The sequence below is a fragment of the Populus nigra genome, chromosome 6 (genome assembly GCF_951802175.1).
Source record: "Populus nigra chromosome 6, ddPopNigr1.1, whole genome shotgun sequence".
NCBI lineage: Eukaryota > Viridiplantae > Streptophyta > Magnoliopsida > Malpighiales > Salicaceae > Populus > Populus nigra.
In genome coordinates this window covers 4,415,584-4,439,334 of record NC_084857.1, presented here as the reverse complement: position 1 = coordinate 4,439,334, position 23,751 = coordinate 4,415,584, and the positions used below count along the sequence as shown (strand labels likewise).

Sequence of the window (23,751 nt, the reverse complement as noted above, 5' to 3'; positions counted from 1 at the left end):
TCGATTTAGGCTACCAAAATGGATAATATTTGTGTCAAATAGTTTCATTTAATGAGGGGAGTTCATATTAGGTGTTTTTTTACCTTTAAAACATATAAAAAAACATATTTGACCTCAGGTTGATTTTTGGATTCGGGTTTATTTTGATTTTTGAGGTTATAGATAGGTTTATTGCGGTTTCTACTGTGTTTTGTAGGTTTTTTTAGGTAAAAAATTGGTTAAAACGGGTTTTGGGGTAAAAAAACTTAAGCTCTAATTTTCCGACCACTATAGTAACCAAAATCTAGGCAAATCGGACAATGCATTATCTATTTTTTATTTAAAAAAAGATAGGATAGACGACATGTCATCCGTCCTAGTTGCAAAAAAAAAAATAAGGACCCATTCTCCTGACAAAATAGGCTAGGCTGAGAAGTGCGTGGCCCATTGTTTTTTTTTCATTTTTTTAAATTAATTAATTTTTTATAGCTTTTTCTTTATTTTTTTAATATTTAAATCAGTACCTCTTCTCTCTTTCATTTTGTTTGGGGAGCCTATTTTAAATGACGAATATTTTTTTAGTTGTACATTTAAATTTGAAGAGTTTTTCTGATTGATAATTTTTTTATATATTTTGTAAGGATGAACTTTATTTTTAAAAATAAAAAAATTATTTTCAGATAATATTTATAATATGTGCAACTTTGCATAATGTTTTTTTTCCTTTTATTTGTTACTATCAATTTAATTTGTGTCTCTATTTTTTCTATCGTTTGTTTAAATAAAAAAAATTAGGAAAAACAATCGGGTAAATATCCCGTTTTTCGAGATTAAATATTTTAATATACACATATTTCTTAATTTTTTAAGTTTTATCTTTAGATATTGTTAATTAATGAATTTTTATTTATTTATTCGCATATATAGTTCTTGATTTATTTGAACTTATTTTTTTTTAAATTATAAAAATACATTGAAAAAACTGTACATATATATTTTTTTTATAAAAAAAATATTCAATCCAAGGTAATTAGTTTACGATGGGACGTATTTAGATATTATTCTTTAATTCGGAGAAGATAAAATCAATGAAAGAAAATTTTCTATGATTATCAACATGTTCAAGTGCATTGCTTCCGAAATGCTTTAATCACCGTTAGAGAAATCGGGGTCCGAAGCCCCGACATAGACCGTTGTGCCTCGCTTACATTGCTTCTTGATGCCCTCTCTCAGCTAGAGCCATTATTTATTTATTTCCGGGAACAGGTGCCATTGTATTTCTGGCTAGCTAGATAAGAGGTCCATTAATTGAATGATCTTGTAGCTGATCCCTATTGATTAATTAACAATAGGCTATGGTGTGTGTATTCCGGGAGGAGTTAATTATTTGACTTTTGTGAGTAATTCAGGCAAAAAGACCTGGCTTAATTATAATTAGCTTGTATATATATATATACACGAATATCGATACTATTAATTACGTACGTATTAATCATTCCAAAACCTTTCAATTAATCATTCAAACATTTCAATTATTAGGCTTGACAGTCGATGCAATCTTCTAATTCAAGTTGTGTGATTTTCACAGCTTGGAAAATTTTAATCATGATCATCATTCCAAATCCTATAATGATCACGGGAAACACGGATTAATACTTACACGCATGCATTCACACATGTTTGTTTTGTATGGAAAAGAAAGGAGAAGACTCTCTCGAATTTCTTCAATATTTTTTTGTTGATGGGATTAATTAATGTGGTATATATATATTCACAGGAATATCTCAAGTATTAATGTAGGTATAAGTGTGTTAAGAGTCTCAATGAAAAATACAATATTCCCTGTCAGATATTCGTCCAATTTATCACAAACCAATTCTTTCTCACTTGTATAACACCCCTAATACTGGGAGAATACCCATTCTTTAAAATCTCAGGATATCTTTGTGCATCCTATCACATAGGTTCCTTTGATTTATACTATCATCGTGATTGCAATTTTTTTCCGGCAATAATCCATTGTGAATTACCATATTAAGAGTGTGTCTGAAATTGTGTTAATGGTGGCGGTTCAAAGTGTTTTTCACTTAAAAATATATTAAAATAAATTTTTTTTATTTTTTAAAAAATATTTTTAATATCAGAACATCAAAACGATCTGAAAATATAAAAAAATATTTTAAATAAAAATATTTTTAAAAAATCTAAAAAATCCAATTTATACTACATTCCCACCAAAAAGCGAAAAGGCAGGTAATCAACATGGAGGGGCAAATACCTATCCAAGCAAGGTCCAAAATCAAAGCTGTGCGTCTTTATAAAATACCGTTCCAAATCTATGGTTAATGGGTCCAACGATGTCCCAACAAAGAACCCAAAGATATTCCTGAATTCACTAGAGCCCACCCCCAAAAGCTTGTCATCATCCAGAGGCGCACAACTACAAGCAAACACAAGTAACATGGTACATTAATCTTTCGTTATAAACATTATCAACTAGATAACATATATATAAAAGACTGTGCATGTAAAAGTTAGAATATCCTAATTAGAAGAAATTAAAAAATCTAAATAAATAATTTCTATTCTAGTTCGATTTGATTTGATATAATTAGAAGAAATTTAAGATTTTAAATAAATAAATAAATAAATATATGAAAAAGATTGTGTGTATGTAACAGTTAGAATATCAACAAGGTAAAAATGAGAAATTAGAAAGAGAGGTAGCTATCAATTCCGCCGAACAGACAGAAAGGAAAGACAAGCTCTTAATTTGTTTTGATATAATTGTTTTCCATAAAGTTATGCCCGGGGAATCTTGGCACAAATCTTTCACAGTTAGACATGGAAAGGATAGATAGACAAGGGGGCAATAATATTATTTTCAATGATAACAACAGCAACAACAACAAGAAGAAGCAATAATTAAGAGGTAGGCACTAGGCACCAAATCTGTTTCCCTTATATAGGACCCAGAGCACCCCTTCTCATATTGCAAGCTTTAACAACCAGAAAAACCAAAAAAAAAAAAAATACCTCAAAATATGGCAAATTCTGTGCACGTCAAAGAAGCTGTAGTGATCAAACCATCAGAGCCAACCCCGAGTCGTGTTCTATCTCTTTCAGCCCTTGATTCTCAGCTTTTTTTACGTTTCACTGTGGAGTACCTCTTTGTTTTCAAGGCTCGTCCTGGTTTAGACCAAAGTGTGATCACAGCCCGTGTCAAGGCTGCATTAGCTAAGATTTTGGTGCCTTATTATCCACTCGCAGGACGTGTCAGGGCCAAGCCCGATGGTTCAAGCCTGGAGGTTGTGTGTCGATCCCAGGGCGCGGTGTTTATGGAGGCTGTCTCCGATCTCACGATCAACGACTTCGATAGGGCCCCACGGTACGTGACACAATGGAGGAAGCTCTTGTCTCTCAACGTGTCAGATGTTCTTAAAGGGGCCCCAACTCTCGTTATCCAGCTGACGTGGCTCAAAGGTGGAGATGCCACGTTAGGTGTTGGTTTTAACCATTGTGTCTGCGATGGAATTGGCAGTGCTGAGTTTCTTAACTCGTTCGCTGAGTTAGCTGTGAGTCAAAACCGAGTTGCTGATTTGAAGCCCCAGCCCGTTTGGGATCGCTACCTTTTTGATCCCATAAAGGCTTCTCATTGTTACTCAGCGAGTCTTATCGAGTTCAACCGAGTTCCCGACCTCTGTGGTTTTACAAGTCGCTTCTCTAATGAAAAGCTCGTCCCCACTTCAATAATATTCAATAAGAGGTGGCTAAACGAGTTAAAGAAACTCGCTTTGTCAACGAGTGGACCTTTCGAGTTAGCATACACGTCTTACGAGGTACAATCAGCTCATGTATGGAGGAGCTGGGCCAGAGCTCTAAACTTTCCATCAAACCAAATCTTGAAGCTTCTTTTTAGTATAAATGTCAGAAACCGAGTGAAACCTAGCGTGCCCAGTGGATACTACGGCAACGCGTTTGTTCTGGGCTGTGCGCAAACAAGTGTTAAGGATTTGGCAGAGAAGGGTTTAGGCTACGCAGCAATGTTGATAAAAAGAGCTAAAGAGAGAGTGGATAACGAGTACGTAAGATCAGTGATTGAATTAGTGAGTCAAGCAAGAGCGTGTCCTGACTCAGTAGGTGTGTTGATCATCTCGCAATGGTCAAGGCTAGGGTTAGAGAGGGTTGACTTTGGAATGGGGAAGCCAGTTCATGTGGGTCCAATATGCAGTGATAGGTACTGTTTGATTCTACCTGTTCATGATCAACAGGATGCTGTTAAAGTTATGGTAGCTGTCCCTGCAAGTGGTGTTGACAAGTATGAGTTTTTAGTCAAGAATCCATACTCTTGAGGACCTTTAGAGTTTTGGCTCTTTCGTTGACTTGTATTGTTAGTTTTGACATTTTGCTTTTCTCTGAGCTGGTGATCGATTCCAATCGTGATCTAATGAGATTGGTACTTGTAGTATTAATTGTTAGCTTTTTAATCTTTTTGAGGAATGTGGTGGTCACGCCCGAGTTTTGTACTCCTTTTTAGCTTGTCAAAAGCACGAGGAATCCAATGAAACGACTCCTTATAATCGTTACTGCATTCGACCTCCCTTGTTAAGTTCGGACGGGATTTTGCTCATCGATCGTTAGCTTCAAATATATTTATATTTATAGTTTGGGTCTTGTCTCTCTTCTAATTTCATGTTTTTATACATGAAAAAACACTTTAAGATGCAAGTTGAATTGCATTATTAAATACACCCTAAATAAATTGTGTGTGAACATATAATTAATCGTTTGTTTGACGCAATTATTGCTTAAAATCATAATTTAAATATCCTGGCATATATACAACGTAAGGATGGGAAAAACTATGCCCATTCAACCAACTTAATGTCCGAGATAACTGCTGTTAAGCATGACTGAAATGCATATTTTCACCCACCGAATCATAATATAGAAAGTGTGTTTAACATTATGATTGGACTACGATCGCGAAGTGATATTTTTCCTAAATTGGAGTTTTCTTCATCCTAAAATCAGCTATAATTTTGTCCGAGTATTTTTTATGTCGAGGAATATATTCCTTTCATTGATGTTAAAATAGTAAATCCCATATATGAAAATTACTGTTAATTATGTCATTAACCATCCAACCACACATATTTCTCATCCATCAATTTTTACTTCACAATTGCTCTTTTTTTATCCAAACCCTCGTTTTTAACATCATAGTCGTAAAAGTCTATTACATGCAAAGCTAGACATCTTAGTTTGTGTTTAGCATTACCGTGGTGATGTGGGGAAAAAACTCTAATTAATGGACACAATACTACATTTTTCTAAAGTTTGATGGCATGGCTAGAGTGTACTCAGAAATAGAATGGATTTCTATACAAGAGAGCAAGGCATGAATTTTTCTTCTTCTTTAAATAGACTAAACGCTGGGTTTTTTTCATCAGAAAATGTGCGTGGTTGTATCTAAATAAGATTTTTTTTCAACAAAAGTTTTCGAACAAGGGTCATTCGTCTTTAATGTGTGTAAATTGTGAATTAATCTCTCTGGTTTAACTAAGAAATTAATTAATTAGTGCCTTTTATTTTAAAAAATAATTAATTATTTACTATCTTTAATATTGGTGTTAATTACTTTGATTTAATATTATATTATTTCCTAAGAATGTCTACTTTCCTCGACAAACTTTTCATAACATATATCTATTTTTTTATTTTTTTACTTCTTGAAACAAAAAATGAAAAAAAATCATAAAATAGAAAGAAAAAAAGACTAAATAATTGATTTTTTTAGGCAAGAGGGGTAGTTAGTTGATTCATTTTTAGAAAATAAAGAGAATACTTTATAATTTAGTCCCCCAATTTCTGGACTTCGCTTTCTCTGCTTTTTGTTTCTTATTTAAAAGCACGTTGGTTAATTAATGATTTGATTTTTTTAACTGCCTTATTTAGAAGTTGTGTTTATTGTATGAGCAGTCGTGGGTTTTGAGTCCTGTCTATTGATGTTGGCCTTCGACTGGTCGTGGAGAAGGCTTCCATGTCAGATCTATTCATATTATTCAAATTGAACGCGTAACATGTTCTTGCACAAAATGCTCCCAAGATAATTAAGAAATTAATTACGCAAATATAGCCAATTTGACTTGCTAATTTAAATCTCTCAGCGTATCGATTAAAAAAGTTAAACAAGAATATCTTTTACCCCAACCACCTAAATATTCCTCTGGGCGCATCTTCGTGTAAGATTTGCAAACCAGAGTACCCAGGCATATATATATATATATATATATATATATATATATATATATATATATACATGCAAAGTCCTTGACACAGTATAAAAATCTGACTCCCCGCTGACAGCTACTGAATCTATATAGATTGGCATCAAGGCACATGTGTACACCAAAGCTGAACCTTGAATTACCCATCTATTTTTAAATATTTCATTTTGTATTATGAAAAGAGGAGGGAAAAACAAAACGAGAGGAGGAATGGAGGGAGACACTATAATTAAGTTAGTTTTACATTGGGATAGTGATTTTACTTTAAAATATATTTTTTATTTATTATTTTTTTATATTAACGTATTAAAATAATTTAAATAAAAAAAATCAATTATTTAAAAAAACGCAGTCCAATATGCACTTCGGACTTTCGGTGGTTGAGCTTGGGCCAATGAGACTCGAAACAAGCTCTTCGGTAGTAGCAAGGCCCCGCATGACAATGCAATGCATATTGAGAAACTAACAGTTAAAACATGGAATACTTTTTGCCCCATGTCAAAATGGACCTCGAATTTTACCATCAGCACCACGCGGCACAAGTGAGATTATTTGACCTTCGCTTTTTTTAGCTTTCAAAACAAAGCAATTAAAAATATTTGGTAAGTACTTAAAAATAAATTGCTTATTTTTTTATTTTTAAAAGTAAATTTTGATTTTAATAAAAATAGGTTAGAGGTCTCTGGTTTAAAAACATGGGATGTGATGCTTTTTAAGATGAAGGACTACTTATTTTATTTAAAAAACCAAAATAATCTGCGGTATTTTAAAATTGTAAAGGTATCTATAGTGCATTTACCCTAATATGTACATACATTGTTATTTCGTTTCTTAATTAAGTTAGCTGGTAGTTCTTTTTACTTAAAAAAAATACCATACGAGGTTGTGATTCTTATTTCTTCTTTTTATACCTGTATTGTTCATGATATTTTAATGTTTTATGAAAAAAATATTTCATTTCTTGAGAAATTTAATTTAATTTTTCAAATAAATTATTCAATTCAAGTATGTTATCTATGGTAATTTTTATTCGGGTAACATAATAATAGATTATCAATACAATTACGTAATTTTACCCATAATACAGACAACAATTTATTGTTTGATATGACACAGTAAAGCATTCACAACACAGTCGATGTGAAGGCCAAACAAAGTCTTATTATGTTGAATGCTTTTCTTCCCTTGAAGAGAGAAAACAACAGTTGAATTGAAAAACTAGCATTCATTATAGGAAATGTTCTTAGGAAAACAAGGGTGGCAAAAAGCTACCCAGATCCCTTCAATGCTACAACCATATCTGTTTATTTTTCATAAGCATGGGCAGTGAATGTTTAGTGTACAACAGTATAGCCCCGTGCTACACCGCGGTTTGCATTTTCTCCCTATAAAAAGCAATATTCAGGTACCTTAAGCGCATTTTAAATAAATAAAAGAAATTGAGTTTAATGAGTTTATTTAATTTTCATTAGATTATAAAAGAACATGCAACAATAGCAAATAAATAATTTTCTTTCCTTTGAGGCTTCAAATCTCAAATGAGAAATTGAATGCTTAAATTTTAAAAAAAACTTCTACAAAAAAACTAGGGGAAAAATTCATATACGTCCTCGTTATAAATACACGGTCTAATGCTATTATAAATACACTGTTTAAACTTCCTCGTTACTTTTAGCATATTTGTTATTTAAATAATTCATATACGCCGCTGATAAAAAAAAAATCAAAATCTAAAAGATTAGGTAGGTGTGGATAAGAATATCCATTCGATGCGGTGAAAATACAATTCTAGCCTTGTAAGAAATGGTGTTTCATTCTTTTAAAAAAAGAACGATGTTTCCCTGATGCTACTCTAGTCCCTGAAGATTTTTTAAGAAGCTGTTCTAGTTCATATATCTTTTGTTACAAATAGACCCTCAATTGGAACTTCTTGTCCTCCTTGTTTGATAAATACATTTTAGTCCCTGCATTGAAAAGGCTCTTACAATTAAATCACACTAATGTTAATAATTCAAATTAATTCCATTCTAAAATACCACACTAATGTTAAATATGTTTTTTTCCCCCACAAAAATACAGTAAATAATCAGAAGTAGAGCAGAACGTCAAAGGGGGCTCTGAATGGGACAGCTCCTCCCCAACCTTTGCAGTAAAAAGTCACCCAGGTGCGTCATTCATCAGAGCATCAAGACAGAATCTCCCTCTCCAACTCATCTATTTACACTTTAATGCCCTTCGCCTTTGTGAGTTACGAGGCATTTGCTGGCTACCACGTGTTGTATATCTCCCTCCGACAGTTCCAGTGTGGTGGCTAACTTTCCCTTGCCTGCCGACACCTCATCTTTACATGCAAAATTAACCAAATACTCTTAACACCTTGCTTTGCTTCTTGACATGGAGTTCACTGTTTTGTTTTTAATGATAACGATATATTCGAGTCACCTAATATATTAATCGGAAATAAGTTTTTCCGTTAAATAATTCTAAAAACATATTTCTATATATTTTTAAAAAAGTTGATAAAGTCTTCTAAACAGTAACTCTAGTATTTGGAATTAAAAATTAAAAATTAAAAAATATATTCTTAACAGCTAGGCCGAACCTTTTAAAAATGAATTATGAATCTGCAGTAATATATATTTCCTGGTACTAGTTGGGCGGTTGGAGGAGCCGGATAGGTACTCTTCCGTTTTTTAAAAAAAACACTCTTTCCCTTGCTAATTAGTTGTTTAGTTAAAAAAATTAATCACACATCTCCTTTTATTGTATTAATTGTGGCGTAAACTAGTAAAAAAAAATGGCTATAGAGAATTGGAGGCTGTATATTTTACTGAGCAACGTCGGTTAATTTTTTCTTTCTATACCTATCATTTTACAAATATTATTCATTATGCAATAATATATATATATATATATATATATATATATATATATATATATATATATATTCCAGGTCAAGTTTAAGTGGGGTTGGGTTTTAAACAGAGTTTGATATTAAAATGAGTTTAATAGATTGATTCGGTTGATATTCAACATGTTTGTATTAAATTGTCATTATTGACCAGACTCATAGAATAACCCCTTATACTATCATCAACCAATCAATTTAGCCCATATGTTATTAATTGAATCAATGCAACCTCATCATATTATATCTCATCATATTATATGATTGTTATCAAATAAGGTCAGTTGAATCGATTAATAAGTTTTTGAATATTTTTATCAACGAGCATATAGATTATGGTCTATTTTCATGTTATTTTATATTTAAATATGAAAATGTTAAAACAAACGAATTTGTAAATGGTAATTTGTCTTCTTTAGACTTTTTTTTCAAAATCAAAGATGAAGTAGACAGTCTTCTATTTACATGCTCTAAATTAGTTCTTAATTTTCATGATCTTACTAATTGGCCAGATTGACTTTATTGGACTCCGATATAATAAGGGACTAAATTAATAACACAAGGTTTAAATTGGCTGATTGAGTATAAAATAAGGGGCAAATTATGAGTTGCCAAATAATTTAGGTTGGAGAAAAGGTTATATATATTTGCTTCTTACCGTGTTTGAAAAATCTGGCTACATGCCAATTTTTCACTATCCGGCCCATGACTTAATCCACTGGGTCTCTGATAAAAGTTTGACAAAAAGTGACAACCTTTTTAAGCTATCAAAAGATATGCATGTGTCCTTATTTCAAACGGGGAAAAACTAATTCTGTCCAGGAGCAGTGATTCCAGCCCCCACGCTACCTTCTCATCTTTCTGCGAGTTGGCATCATGTAAAAAGCCACATGCTTTGGAAATAGAGCATGTTATTGTGAACTCTGCAAATCAGGGCTGCTTCAGTAAATCTCAAGCATGCATGCATGTCCAACTTCATAGTTACTAGCTAGCTGGAGAGGAAATTCTAGATGCCTTAATCACAGCATCAAAAGTACAATTTGAAATTGGATATTGACAAGCTTGGTACAATTATGCAAGACATTAGTTTTAACTTACTTCTCGTAATTCATTAAGCTTAATCATGTTATAATCAGTGAAACATATATGACAAAATGAATTTTTTTTCATGTAATAGGCAGCAGGCCAAGAAATTAATCAGAAGCAAAGTTCAATTTTTGATGATCAGCATGCTAAATGAATCAGAAAGCCTGAGTTAATTTTCTTGAATACAATGAGGATGATGACAGCAACTGATAAGTACCATGCATATGCAAGTCTGATGAGATCAAAACAAGCCGCCTAAAGTTCTGCTACAGTTAGGCCACAGCTATGCTTTGATAAAGATGCTCTACAAATTTATGGATAACTTCAATATATATATATATATATAATAGAGTTGCTTGTGCTGTTTTTTTTTGGGAGCATATAACATATGCATGAAAACTTGCACCATGAAATCGATTTCGAGATCCACGATCATTGGAGTTGTGTAAATCCTTTTTTCCCCGCAAGAATAGGAGGCACTTGTATTTTTTTGTTCGATTAAAATTATACCAAAGTGCTTAATTAGAGCAATATCGGTCTAGAAAAAAATCTTGAAACAAATAATCAATGTTATAGCAGGAAAAGAGTGCTTAACAAGTTCTTAAAATAAATGAACGTTGTCAAATACTCTTCCACTGATTTTTTGTTTGAATTGCATGAACATGTTCTAATTATGTAATGAGTGATTAATTTGCAATGACCACAAAAAATGGGCATTTACTGTTCATTCCCTATTTATTGTGACACAAATTATTATCTATTTACTTATAATTTATTCTGTCTTTTTCGCTCACACATGTGTCTTTGGTTTTCGCTTCGGTTTGTTTAGCTCTAGCATATGTTGGGTTTTTTTTTGGCAATTTTAATGTTTTTTTAGAGGTCAATTTGAGTTTTTTTCTTTTCTGGGTTGTCTTCTGGGTTTTCTTTTTCCAGGGATCATTTGAGTGTTTTTTTTTTCTTGTGTTGTCTTTTAGAAGAGTACAACGGCGATTTCGTTTGCTCTAACCTGTGATTTGCTTCTTATGGGTGCCTCTCTGACATGTAATTTGCTTCTTTTTTAGCCTCTTTCATTATATTGATCAATGTTTTAGCTAGCTGTAGGTTTGTGGTTCATGTTACTGCAAAAACTAGAACATGATGGACATTCACTGTTTATTGTGACACAAATTTCTATTTATTTACTGTTAATTCATTCTGTCCCTTTTGCCCACCTGCGTCTTTGATTTTTGCTTCTGTTTGTTTAGGGTAATCTGGATTTTTGCAAAGGTAAATTGAGTTTTTTTCTTTTCTGGGTTGTCTTTTGGATTTTTTTTTTGGGGCTATTTGTGTTTTTTTATTATTATTTTTATGAGTTTGTCTTTTGGAAGAGCACAATGGCGATTGATATGCTCTTACACGTAACTTGCTTCTTTTTGGGTGTCTCATTTGTGTTTTTTTTTTTTCCAGTGTTATCTCGTGGGAAGAGCACAATGGCGATTTGGTGTGCTCGGAGTCTGACAAGTGAGTTGCTTCTTTTGGATGTCTCTCTGCTTTTTGAGTGTTTCTTTGACTTTTAATTTGCTTATTTAGGTGTCTTTAAATGAGTTGATCCATGTTTAAGTTGAAGGTTCCTAATTGATGACATTTTTTCAAACTAATTTCTACGAGTTTCTTCATGGTATCTATCTTGATATAAATACTCCAGTAACTAATCTTTTAACTACTGTTAACATAAATTAATTGAGGAGATGAATTCACTGCTACCCTCCACGTAAATTCACTTGAACAGTATTTTTAAAAGATTTTTTTTTATTTTTAATATTAGATTTGTTTATCTCAATTTTATAATTTAGAATGCGAATTTATAAAATTAACTCGAGTTTTTTATGTTTTACTTTTTACTTTTTTTTTTTAATTTTATCATTCAATATCTAGTTGATTTAGAATTAAACTTTATAATTCTTTTCAATTTGTTTTATATAAGGTTATTCTGTTCTCATTACATGATTTACAAGTTTGATAAATTAATCCAAGTTTACTCGAGTTATTTTTTTTGTTTTTTTTTTAAATTTAATCATTCAACATTAGATTTTATCTCAATCTCATGTCCTAGGTCGTAAGTCTGACAAATTAACTTGAGTCTTTTTTTTGTAAATTTTTAATTTTTTTCAATTTCAATCTTCAACATCTAGTTAATTTGGAATTAAGCTTTATAATTATTTTTTCTAGGGTTTTACAAGGTTATCTCAGTTTTATTATATGGGTCACGTGTTTAGCCAGAGTGACTTGAGTTGACTTAGGTTGGTGTTTTTGTCTTTTTTTATTTGATTTTTTTTTTAATTTCATCATTCAACATTGGATTGGCTATGAATTGAGCTTCGTAATTTGTTTCAGATTGCTTTCAATTATGTTATCCCAGTCACATGGCTCGGGTTGTGCCTTTGACAGGTTAGCCCGAATTGATTTAAGTTGTGTTTTTTAGTTTTTTTTTAATTGATTTTTTTTAATTTCATCATTTAATAGCAGGTTAATTAAGAATTGAATTTAATATATTTTTTTTAATTTATTTTATATGAAGCTATCTCGGTCTCGTGATCAGGATTGCAAATTTTTTAAGTTAACTTGAGTCAATTCAATATGCTTTCATCTTAATATTTTTTTTTAAAAAAATTATCTTTAATTTTTCTTAGTCAAAATAAATTTTTAATGGTTGTCCGAGTTGTCTTCAAACCTATCAAAGTAACCAGATCATATTGTACCAACCATAACACGATTTAAATTTTTCTACTAAAAAACTTGTTAGGAACACATAAATATTTTTTCACATAAAAAAAGGTTAATATAATCCCTGACATATATCGCTAACAATCATCTAAGTATCAATCAACAAGTAAATGATAGAATATCTATCCAGAGGGTTTTGGATTTGATTCTAAAAGAGAGTGGAATGGGGAGCTTGCCTAGCTCAAAGCCCGTCCAGTAATAACAGTTATCAACATTTTTAGTATCACTTTACACGACACACATAAATCGACAACTCCTAAGTTTATGTAACGATGTGGCACCTAGCTAGCTTCGTTTCATATGTACGTTGATCTAATTAAATTTGAATTTAGAGAGAGTTATATTATAAATAAATTTCTGATACTCGTCAATTTAGGTGTGAATGATTAGATCTCACCTTATACTAAACTCAAGGATACCTTCCAAAAAAAAAAAAAAACCTAATGAGATTTTTGAAAGAAAAAAAATAGATTGATTTTTCAATTTTCTTGTTGTTGCAGGTCATATCCACTTTGTAGACGCCAATTTTCTCATAGCTAATTATATAAAAAATAAAAAGAGAAAATAGACGAAGAACCCAAAGCTCACATCTAACTGATGAATCTAGCGTGAATTCTCCTTCCTAGTTTAATTAAAGACAAATCATTCGCGCATGCAGTAAGACTATATATATATATATATATATATATATATATGCTAATTTACGAGACTGAGACTTGAGAATCAAAACCCACATGCATTCAGTATCATGTGTTGCTTAAGGAAATTAAACATTTGTTCACATCCATTAATAATTTGATAGAAACACAAAACAAAATCATGAGTATGTGACTCAATTGAGATTTGAAGCCTCAAAGGAAAGAAAATCGATGGAAGCTAGTGCCGTTCTTCAAGCTCACATAATTCCTCCCCGTCTGCGAGCATTCATTGGACAGAATAATTAAAGCTTAATTAGCTCAGTAATTTCTCTAAGAAAAACCAAAACTTCATAAAATAAAATTCACCAAAAAAGAATTAAAATCACAATATATAAAATACAAACAAATGATTCCAAATTCCCAAATTAACCAATGCGCACCAGTGCTGCCTGTTTACTCCAGTATGAAGCAGCAACTTTCTCTCTCTCCGAATACAAAAATATAAATACATGCAGTCATTGTAGATCACCGCCCTCATCCGCCATTTACACACATGACATTCAAACCAGCACACAGGCAAAGGCTACTCTATACTTTGACAGATCAATAACCAAAGAACGAGGCCCCCTCAGTCTTAATAAAGCCTTAAAAGCGATTCACTTTATAATGGACAATTCATCTCTCTCTCACCCTCCCCAAGAACCCACCACCACCACCACCAAATTATCATCCAATGACAAAAGCACGGACAACAATACCACCGCAACCACCCCCACTACCGCCACAACAAGTGACACAAACAGTAACAACAACAGCAGTGGCAATAGCAGGAAGTGCAAAGGCAAAGGAGGACCAGACAACGGTAAATTTAGATACAGAGGAGTTAGGCAAAGAAGCTGGGGCAAATGGGTAGCAGAGATCCGTGAGCCAAGAAAACGAACCCGGAAGTGGCTTGGAACTTTCGCCACCGCAGAGGACGCAGCACGAGCCTATGATCGAGCAGCCTTCATCCTTTATGGCTCCAGGGCTCATCTCAATTTGCAACCCTCAGGTTCCTCTTCCTCTGCTCAGTCCGGATCAACTTCTCGCAACTCTACCTCTTCCTCGAGCCAGACTCTTCGTCCTTTGCTCCCTCGTCCCCCTGGGTTTGGTTGTGGCTTTGGTTTCACCTTCTCTCTCTCAAATCCAATGGCTTCTCCGTCTGTCACGGCAGCTTCATCGGGATTTACTCCATACGGGGTTAATTGTTATTCGAATAATGTTGTTGGGTCGGCCTTACAATGTTCTAGTACTAATGAAATGCCAGGGCAAAATCACCAGCAAGTTATGTTACAAGGCTATCTCATTCAACATGGAGCTCATGATACAACCAACCCCAATAATATATTTGTTAGTTCTAGTGTAGATCCAGCAACAACAACCTCGTATCAAAATCATTGTCATCGTCTGCCGCAGCATCATGCGTACGATGATGTTAATGCGTTGGTGGGTTCCGTCGGGTCGAGTTTCTCTCTGTCTGGCAGCAATACTCCTCCTGTTGTTGCACCAGCGGGTCATCTTCTGCAGGATCCGGTAATGCATATTGGACCTGGATCTCCATCTGTGTGGAATGATGACGAGTACCCACCGCCTAGTATTTGGGACGATGAGGACCCTTTCTTGTTTGATTTTTGATAGTTGTTGGGGGATTTGCATGGGGGTGTCTTTTGGCATACCACAAATTTCAAGGGGAGGCCTAATAATTGAAGGATGGTATACATGCAAGTTTTTGGTGCTGGATATAAGTTAATCTAGTCCTCTTTCCATAGTTTCCAATGGTTAAATTTACTGGATTCAGGTGCAATTACGGGGGGCGTGGAGTGATTTATAGGTTGGAATTTCTAAGACGAAAGAAATTTGAAATAGCGGTTTTTTCTGCGAGTATGGTTATAATCAATAAATTAGGGTTTCTTGGCAAGCGATGTTGTCAGGCATATTTTTCCATGTTGGCTTCATCAAGTCTGCGAAAGATCTCAAGTAGAGGTTGCTTATCCAGGTAATTCAGAATTTTTTTCTTAATGGAAAAAACAATTAAAAATAAAGAGCAAAATATATATTGTTTAGCAGAATTTCTATTTCTTCAGTAATTAGTTACGACGAAATTGATTATTTTTCATTAGAATTTCCCTTTATTTAAGCATTGGCAGTTGTGAGTTATTGTGATACCTAAGTTTCCATAGTTTTGTTTATATCACAAAAGCTTGAATTCATGCTATCAGACTATCAGTTGGTGTGTGCGTGTATTCGATTTCCTTTGCAGTCATCATTTCCAATTCTCAAAGTCTTTTACAAGTACTGATGAATTGGCATAGATCATAACGAGTAAGATGTTCGAACAACTCTTTTTCTCGAGATAAGTCCAAATATACGTACGTTGAATCCCTCGATAGGCATAAAAGAGTGAAATGGAGTCAATTGCATTGATTGCAGATCGAGAATTACTATATCAAATTAAGAGACACTGTAAGAATACATAATTGTTTTGAAAAATACTTCTTGAGCTATATACACAATGACGTGTGGTTAAATTAAGTAGGATGTTGCATGCGCGCTCGTATTAATTTTACTAACTGTACAAATATTTATGTTGTGTTCATTATAGGCGACATTTATTCATTGTTTTGATGATAATCAAAGAGTTCAAGCATATCATTAACGAAAAGAGAGGTTACAAATCAAAACACATTGTCTAACAAAATCAGAACAGTCAAGACAAGTGTAGAGGAGCAAATTAATTACACGGAAAATGGGTAAAAATAGAAAGTAAAAGTACAAAAACGAAGATGTCTAATGTATTTACATTCAAAGAATTTATCTAAATTTTATGTGTCTTTGAGCTTGGTACGAAGGTTTAATCCTTATTTTTAATTTTTAAAAAAATAAGTGTCAGACTCGTATGGATAGTGATAAATAAAAAGTATAATTAAGCCTATTCGGTATAGGTCCGAAGATCACCATGCACGTTCAATAGACCTATACCAGCTAAGCAAGATCCAACTCAAGTTGGCGCGTTGTTGCACGTTTCGATGAGGCTACGAGGTGCATGGGTCACCGTGCCAAGTGCCCAGCTCCTTCCTCTTCCTTCCTATATGAGTGATGTCGCCCACTACAGCCCTCAGAGAGGTCAAAGTTTTAGTTTTGTCTCTCTGTTCTCTCTCCATTGCCCGGCTCAGTTGTTGTTGTTGTTCCATTGTGGGGGTTGTCTCGTTGCGTGGTGGATGGCAACATTCTGGCTGGAGTATGGCTAGATTCATGACAGGGAGGAGAAGAGAGTTGTGGTCGCAGTTAAGATCAACTTTCAGGTGGATAGAGAGACAACGGTGTATGGAACAGTGGCCGTGGTGCTGTCTCGGTGGCTGTGATGGTTATCGTCGATCGACGGTGGAGGGAGGCATTGCGGTCGGAGAGATCATGAGATGAGAGTAGGGTCGTTGCTGTTTTCTCTTTTATGTTTTTTTTTATTATTTAAATTCCCCTCCACACTTTTTCTTGCTTCCTATTTTTCTCTCTTTCCCTATCTCTGCACGTTTTTCTTCTTCTTTATTTTTTTTCACATTTTTTCTTTCTTTCTAAAACTTCTTTCTCCTAAAATTTTCCCTCCCACTCAAATCTTAATTTCCTCCTCATTTTTATGCCACCTCTGATCTATTTACACTCTTCCTATTTTTTTCTTCTTTCTCATTTTCTCACATTCTTAATTTAACCTTCCACACCTTTCTCATTTTATTCTTTTATTTCATTCTTATTTGTATCTTAGTTAGTTTCTCGGAGAAAACGTTTGAAATGTTCATATGAGTTCTTCATTTTAAAGATCGTCAGCATGTATGAAATAATAAAAAATTAACCATGTTAAATTTTTTAATATAATTTTTTTGGGTCGAAATGAGTTACAACAACAACAATTTTTTTTTTAATTGGAAGGATAATGTGAAGATTATGCTTAAATTTTTACTAGGATTTTTTATGGGATGAGATTCACATTTTATGATTTGAAAAAAAAAAAATTATAACAAATGTCACATTACTTAAATACAAAAAATTCGTAAAAAATTCAAGTACCTTAATTAGCATCGACCTTTCATAAAAGAAAAACAAAAAAAAACTCCAGCGATTTTCCCCTTTAGGCAAGAGCATCCTGTTTGTCTATTTCTGTTCTGATGATCTTTCATACAAAAAAATCATTCTGCTCGTAACCCAGCTGCGAATGGAGTCCGAGGATTACAGGGGATGGTGCAATGTGTATTGATTGGCATCGGTTCGATGAATTTTCTAAAGACTTAAATCTATCGTTATAAGATTTTTGTGCCGGGAATTCCATAACACTTTCTTAACATTTTTTAACAAACCAGAGTCGAAAATGAAATACCAAATTAATTTCATTAAAATAATATTTTTTTATTTTTTAAAAATTATTTTTTATATTAAAGTCTTAAAATAATTTTAAAATATCAAAAAAAATATTAATTTAAAATAAAAAAAATTATCTTTAAATTGTTTTAAAATACTTTTAAAATATAAAAAAAAGTCCTTCCACCCTTTTCCTCGTACAATTTGGTCAGGGTACAATATGGGCATATTGGGCCTTCCATTGTTGAATCTAGGTTCCATTCGCAAATGGGCATAAATGGAATTTTGGTGTTCGTCAGGTAGTTGAGCCCAACTTGGCAATACAGCCCACTAGAATTAGGGTTTCGCTAGTATATAGTTACCTGCGAAGCATGAAACGTAGCACTCTCTTAGTCTTTTTCCGCAGCCAGGTTTTCGAATCAAAGAAAGAAGGGAACACAAAGCTTGGTTGCCTTGCCGCCATGAGAGCCAAGGTAATCTTTTCTTCATCTCTCATGACATTAATTAAAGTATTACCATCTTTTCTTTTCTTCTAAATTTGTTTAGTCAGAATAAGATTGTTTCTCTGTTGTCTTTAACCAAACAGTGGAAGAAGAAGCGTATGAGGAGGTTGAAGAGGAAGCGCCGAAAGATGAGGCAGAGATCCAAGTAGTTTTCTATTTTATCAACAATAGAGGGCTGTCGTTCGCTTTAGTGTTTGTCCCTGTTTATGTTTGTTTTATTATCACTACTGATTTCAGATAAGTAGAGCATCGCTGTTTTAAATGTCATGGTTTTGTTAGACCTTTTAAACTGAATGGAAATGGGATTTTGTTTTGCTTATTGTCCTCCACTGCTGTTGCTATTATCTCTTTTTCTTATTGTATTGGTTTGTGAATTGCGGATCATTTTATTGTTGAATTTGTGCCATTGGAGTGTAATTTAATGGCATGAATTCTGTTTGCCTGATTGCTAAACTGGGGGGGTGTTGAGCAGTGGTGTTTTGGTTAGGTAATTTGGTTGATGGATTTGGTGACGAGAACTGGAATAAACTGTAGTCTGTGGTTGACGGTAATGCTTTAAGGTATAGTTGAATGAAACATGTCTAGGGATTTAGACTTAGTTGTTAATTTTATGGGATATTTTGCCTAGTTGGATGTAGGTGCGCGCCATACCGAGGTATGGATTAATGGTGCGGTAGTTTGCAAAAAATAATTTGTCGTCAAGTTTTTGTTGCCGTTGGTGGGGATTATTTGTTTATGTGATTTACTGAGGGTTTCAATGATTCAGTACGGGGAGGGTGAGAAACTAGCCTGCTTTTAATGATTATTTTGATTTACCTAGACGTGTCTGTGTCCTAGATTTCTTAAACTTGTTCATCCTGTTCTGCTTGCCATTAATCTTTTAGTTTCTGGATTTTTTATGATTTTCCCGATATTAATTCTCCTTTGATTTTGTTCTTGTAAAATAAGGATGCCATTTTTGCAGCTTAAACTCGTTGTTCGATAGTTGCATTGCCGTATTTATGGTTCTCCTGTTTTGAACTTTAATATTGGGAATTTGTCTGAGAAATTGGTGGTGTTTTCGCATCAACGCTATAAAAGTTGGGTCGAGTGGGTGGCAAGGGGTTTGGGTGTATAATGCCCCAAAATTGGATGGTTGAATTTAGAAAAGAATCAAACCTGAATTGCATGTTTGACCGTAGCCCAACTGGTTGTGACGACACCTCTTCTGCTAGAGTGGTCCGATTTAAAGTTGTAGCAATTTTCTGTAGATTAGTCTTGGTAATGATAAAAATATCCTGCAATTAGATTGAATTTGTAGCAAATCTTAAAAATATCACAAAAAATAATAGATATATTTAATATTATAGTCAAATAGTTTTTAATCTTCATTTTTTTTATATCAATTTTATCATTGAAGTTTTAGAAATCTCAATTAAGGATTTTCATCCGTTTTCAAGGTTTCCTGTTTATGTTTTGATATAAAAATAACCTATGCATAAAATTGTTAACATCTCAATAATTTATTGTTATGTTCAATGCTTGCCCTTAAATTTTTTTGTAATCTTATTATAAGAGGATGGGGTGTGTGTATATATATATATATATATATATATATATATATATATATATATATTATTTTCTGTAATTGGATTGCGTAAGCAGATGAATACCCTTGAATCCATCAAAGTAAATCCTAGCTTCCTCTTGCATCATTTTCTGCATGATGGTCCTCAAGCAAGTCTCATCCGTCTCCCCAGTACATCTCTCTTCACCATCGCCAGGTCCTTTTCTCTGCCCTCTAAGGCCACATCCTCCTCCACTTTCTCCACCACAGGCATTGAAATGAAACCATCCCCTGGAGGGATAATGGCATGACATCTCAGGCCCATCATCTCTCGCATCTCCTTATGCCCTGGCGATGCATGCAAGCACGGCTCCGAATCAGATTTAGACCACCGAAATCTCCACAGTCGGGCATTTCAAAACTAAAATCGACCCTGACGAGGCGGATGGCATGTCAATCACATGTTTTCTACGTAGAGTTCCGATGATCCTTTATAGCATCATCAGTACGGCCAGGCAAGAGTCTGGCAATAGGAGCCCACTTGTTGCCACGGAGGGCGTGTACCTGGACAATCTTAGCATCCTCAGTCGGCGTAATGGACGATGTGGCACCTCGGCGTAATGGGCCATGTTGTTCCACAAGTTTGATCAGAGTGGTATCTTCTTGTGGGCTCCAAGAACACCATCATCGACAGTCCTCACGAGGAAGACAAAGAAATAAGTTAGTACTTTAGATTGTAGAGATAAGTAATATAATATTTATGCGTGTAATTGTTTTGAATACGTTTATTTAAAGAAGATGAAGGTCAGGATGCAGAGAGAGAGGAACGGTTATAAGAATAGGAGAGGGGTTGTTGTGTGTGAGCCGTCGAACCGCACGTTGGCATGGGCAAAACGATACTGTTTTGGTGTTTGAAGGGGTTGTTGATGGAAGAGTTTGTGTGTGTTGTAGTGTGCATGGGTTTGGGTGTGAGTGAGAGTGATACGGGGATGTTATAACTGACTGGGATTGATTATTTTTTGAAGAATAAAAAAGATTATTATTTGTGTGTCGTAGAAAAAAGAAAAAAAAATGTTCATGAAATAATTTATTCGTCCACGTGTAAATTCCGCAATAATGATCACAGTCATTTGTGCTAGAAAAAAAATCATAAATCTAGATAATCAATTTTCGAACAGTTTACATTGACGAAAAGGAACACGGCTCTGTATTCATTCCTTTCATCATTGCAGCGAAGGACCCGGCTTTTCCAACCATACAACTTTATGGCACCATCGGCTAAGACCACACCAACACTATCAGATTTGATAAGAAACCACATGTGCCACCTGGCCCACATACTAACTACATTTTCGATCTCCGCTTGATTAATTAATTAATTATATGAATCATTATGCTCTGTGATGGTGAAATAATAATAATAATAATAATAATAATCATGTCACACCGGGGCCATCAACCACCACGCACTCCATGCTGTGATGGTCACCACCGGTCACTATAAGCCTAATAACTAGTAAATTTAGATGCAAAGTTTATATTAAACCTACATGTTTATATTAAATCAAGATTGCAACCCCTAAAAATCTTATTTTCTGAGTAAATAATAAAAAAAATGCATAATATATAGTTGGTTTAATTTGGGGTAATTGTAAAATTTTTAATTTGAGAGGGGACAATTTGTAGAGCTTATTTAAAAAAAAAATTACAAAATTAAGGGGAATTTTATTTTATTTTTTTTGGGGGGGCGAAAAAAAACACATTCAATAATTGCACCGCGTTCAGTTCTGAGAAAAGAAAATCTTTCAAACTTCTAATAGCTTCCATGAAGATGCCGTCCTAGCCCCACCTGGAATATCCAGGTTTGAGCCTACTGGAAAAAAAAATTCAAAATTATTCGGTGATTGATACGATACGAGTGGTGTTGGTGTCGCCTTTTCCATGCGCATCTAAGGAGAGCGAAATTCATTGAAAACAATATCCAATAATTCTGACTAACGGGCTTGTGCCACCGCAGTTTCGTTTCTTGAAATGATGGCAGAGGAGAGAAGGCATAATCTCGAAACGAGAGAATCATATCATTATAATACAAATAAATTTTGACAAATTTGATTATTCATATTGTTCTGACAAATGAGAAGGCAAAAAGAACCTTTGCCTCTTGCTTCTAATACGATAATTTGATGGCACTGATGATGAAGCGATTCTACTCAAAACTAGATTAAGCGACTGTTTAATAGTGCTAATTGAAACGCTCCCCTCTTCACTGCACTCACTGCAAAGTACTAATATGCTCTTAACTCTTCCACCTACACTAGCAATATCAGCTCCAACTATAGTTAGTCTAAGGCCTTTGAGCACCGTAACAAGCTCCGAAAACAGTTCTGGCCGATCATCGCAGCAAACAGATGCCCTGATAAATGTGTTGTCCTTGTCTTTGTTGGTGCTGGGAGGGCTTGTAACTTGAGAAACATCACAATCAACCGTCACTTCATCAACTTCAGTTGGGATTGTGAAAGTTCTGCTGATTTCCGTTGCTTTTTGTTTGAGATCCTTCACATGATCAATCGCACTTCCTAGGAGAGCTGCCTTGTCCATCTACGCAAGGAAAGATTGATTCATCTCAAGTTTTGTTGTTAGTGAACTCTAATACAGGATCGGCAAAATCTATCCTCATTCGACCATATTTTGTCAAAGGAGCTAAATGATGTAGATACACGATCTCTTATACTTTAAATAAAGATTGATGGGATTGTAACCGAAAATGGTTATTGGACAAAATTAAATAATACTGGCACCCTTATTTGATGCTAGAAGAGGACACTCTTGAGTAATTGGCAGGAATAACTAACCATGCCGGTAAAGTCATGTTGATTAGCGCACGTGTAACCAAGGGTTAAGACAGAGATTTGTGTACCTTTTCTGATTTAGGAATGAGTTTCCTAAGAATTCCCAGTTGTGCATTAATCCTGTCCCGTCGCCGCTTCTCAGCTTGGCTATGACTCTTGGAACTCGAAGCAGCTTTATCTTCTGAAGCCTCCTGAAGCGGTACTGGCCACGAAGGGAATCCGTATACTTGAAAGTTGGCAGAAGCAGAAGCAGAAGCATGGGATGGGCATGGGCATGGGACTAAAAAGGACTCATCATATACTGCAGCACTTGTTTGAACCCAGTTTGCCTCTGCGGGAGCAGCAGGCCAGCAAGGAGAATAGTGATCTTCCATGTCCAAGCAACTTTCTTTTTAAAATCTAGGCCATGACTCTTCCTGCTTTTTTATCCTGGATTCATTGTACAGTTTTTCTGCACTGATAATATGTGATCTGCATATCTTGATGGTGATTGGTGTGATATCTTGTTAACTTCAATGGTCAGTTGAAAATCGTGTTTGGCCATATTAGGCTGTCACCTAAACATGAATTTACTTGGATGACTTCATAAAAAAACAAGGTAACCCCAATGTGGCTAAAACATCGTACAGAAAAGGAACAGTTGTGTGAAATATAACTGTTTCGGTGTATCATGGGCACCACTCTGTTCCTGTTTTGTGATAATCCGAGAATCATCCTGTCACTACAGAATCCAGTTCTAAACTTCTCAAATTGTGCACAGCTTGACTAGTAATTATCTGTTTTATTTGCTCCAACTTCTGCAT

The 23,751-nt window shown here is 34.2% G+C and overlaps 3 protein-coding genes and 1 long non-coding RNA gene across 4 annotated transcripts; 3 read left to right on the top strand and 1 right to left on the bottom strand.

Moving 5' to 3' along the window:
- The first annotated feature begins 2,962 nt into the window (after window positions 1-2,962).
- Window positions 2,963-4,565, top strand: LOC133696707 (alcohol acyltransferase 9-like). Its single transcript, XM_062118973.1, has one exon. The coding sequence runs from the start codon at window positions 3,024-3,026 to the stop codon at window positions 4,329-4,331; it is 1,308 nt and encodes a 435-aa protein (XP_061974957.1). The 5' UTR covers window positions 2,963-3,023; the 3' UTR covers window positions 4,332-4,565.
- A 9,531-nt stretch (window positions 4,566-14,096) lies between these two features.
- LOC133697007 (ethylene-responsive transcription factor ABI4-like) lies at window positions 14,097-15,338 on the top strand. The gene has a single exon (XM_062119327.1). It carries the CDS (start codon window positions 14,097-14,099, stop codon window positions 15,336-15,338), a length of 1,242 nt encoding a protein of 413 aa, XP_061975311.1.
- A 2,968-nt stretch (window positions 15,339-18,306) lies between these two features.
- On the top strand, window positions 18,307-18,872 carry LOC133696292 (uncharacterized). The gene is made up of 2 exons (XR_009842650.1): window positions 18,307-18,523; window positions 18,637-18,872. It is a non-coding gene; the product is annotated as an uncharacterized LOC133696292 (long non-coding RNA).
- Window positions 18,873-22,153: 3,281 nt separating this feature from the next.
- LOC133696809 (transcription factor bHLH51-like) lies at window positions 22,154-23,523 on the bottom strand. The gene is made up of 2 exons (XM_062119088.1): window positions 23,017-23,523; window positions 22,154-22,697 (listed from the first exon to the last, which is right to left on the bottom strand). Exons 1-2 carry the CDS (start codon window positions 23,320-23,322, stop codon window positions 22,212-22,214), a joined length of 792 nt encoding a protein of 263 aa, XP_061975072.1. The 5' UTR covers window positions 23,323-23,523; the 3' UTR covers window positions 22,154-22,211.
- Between the last annotated feature and the right edge of the window lie 228 nt (window positions 23,524-23,751).

What these genes read in the sequence shown, in the direction of transcription:
- LOC133697007 (XM_062119327.1), top strand. Translation starts at nt 14,097, where the DNA reads ATGCGCACCAGTGCTGCCTGTTTACTCCAGTATGAAGCAGCAACTTTC.
- LOC133696707 (XM_062118973.1), top strand. Translation starts at nt 3,024, where the DNA reads ATGGCAAATTCTGTGCACGTCAAAGAAGCTGTAGTGATCAAACCATCA.
- LOC133696809 (XM_062119088.1), bottom strand. Translation starts at nt 23,322, where the DNA reads ATGGAAGATCACTATTCTCCTTGCTGGCCTGCTGCTCCCGCAGAGGCA. An exon ending in TCATTCCTAAATCAGAAAAG is followed by an intron (nt 22,698 to 23,016) that starts GTACACAAATCT and finishes TTCCTTGCGTAG; the next exon opens with ATGGACAAGGCAGCTCTCCT.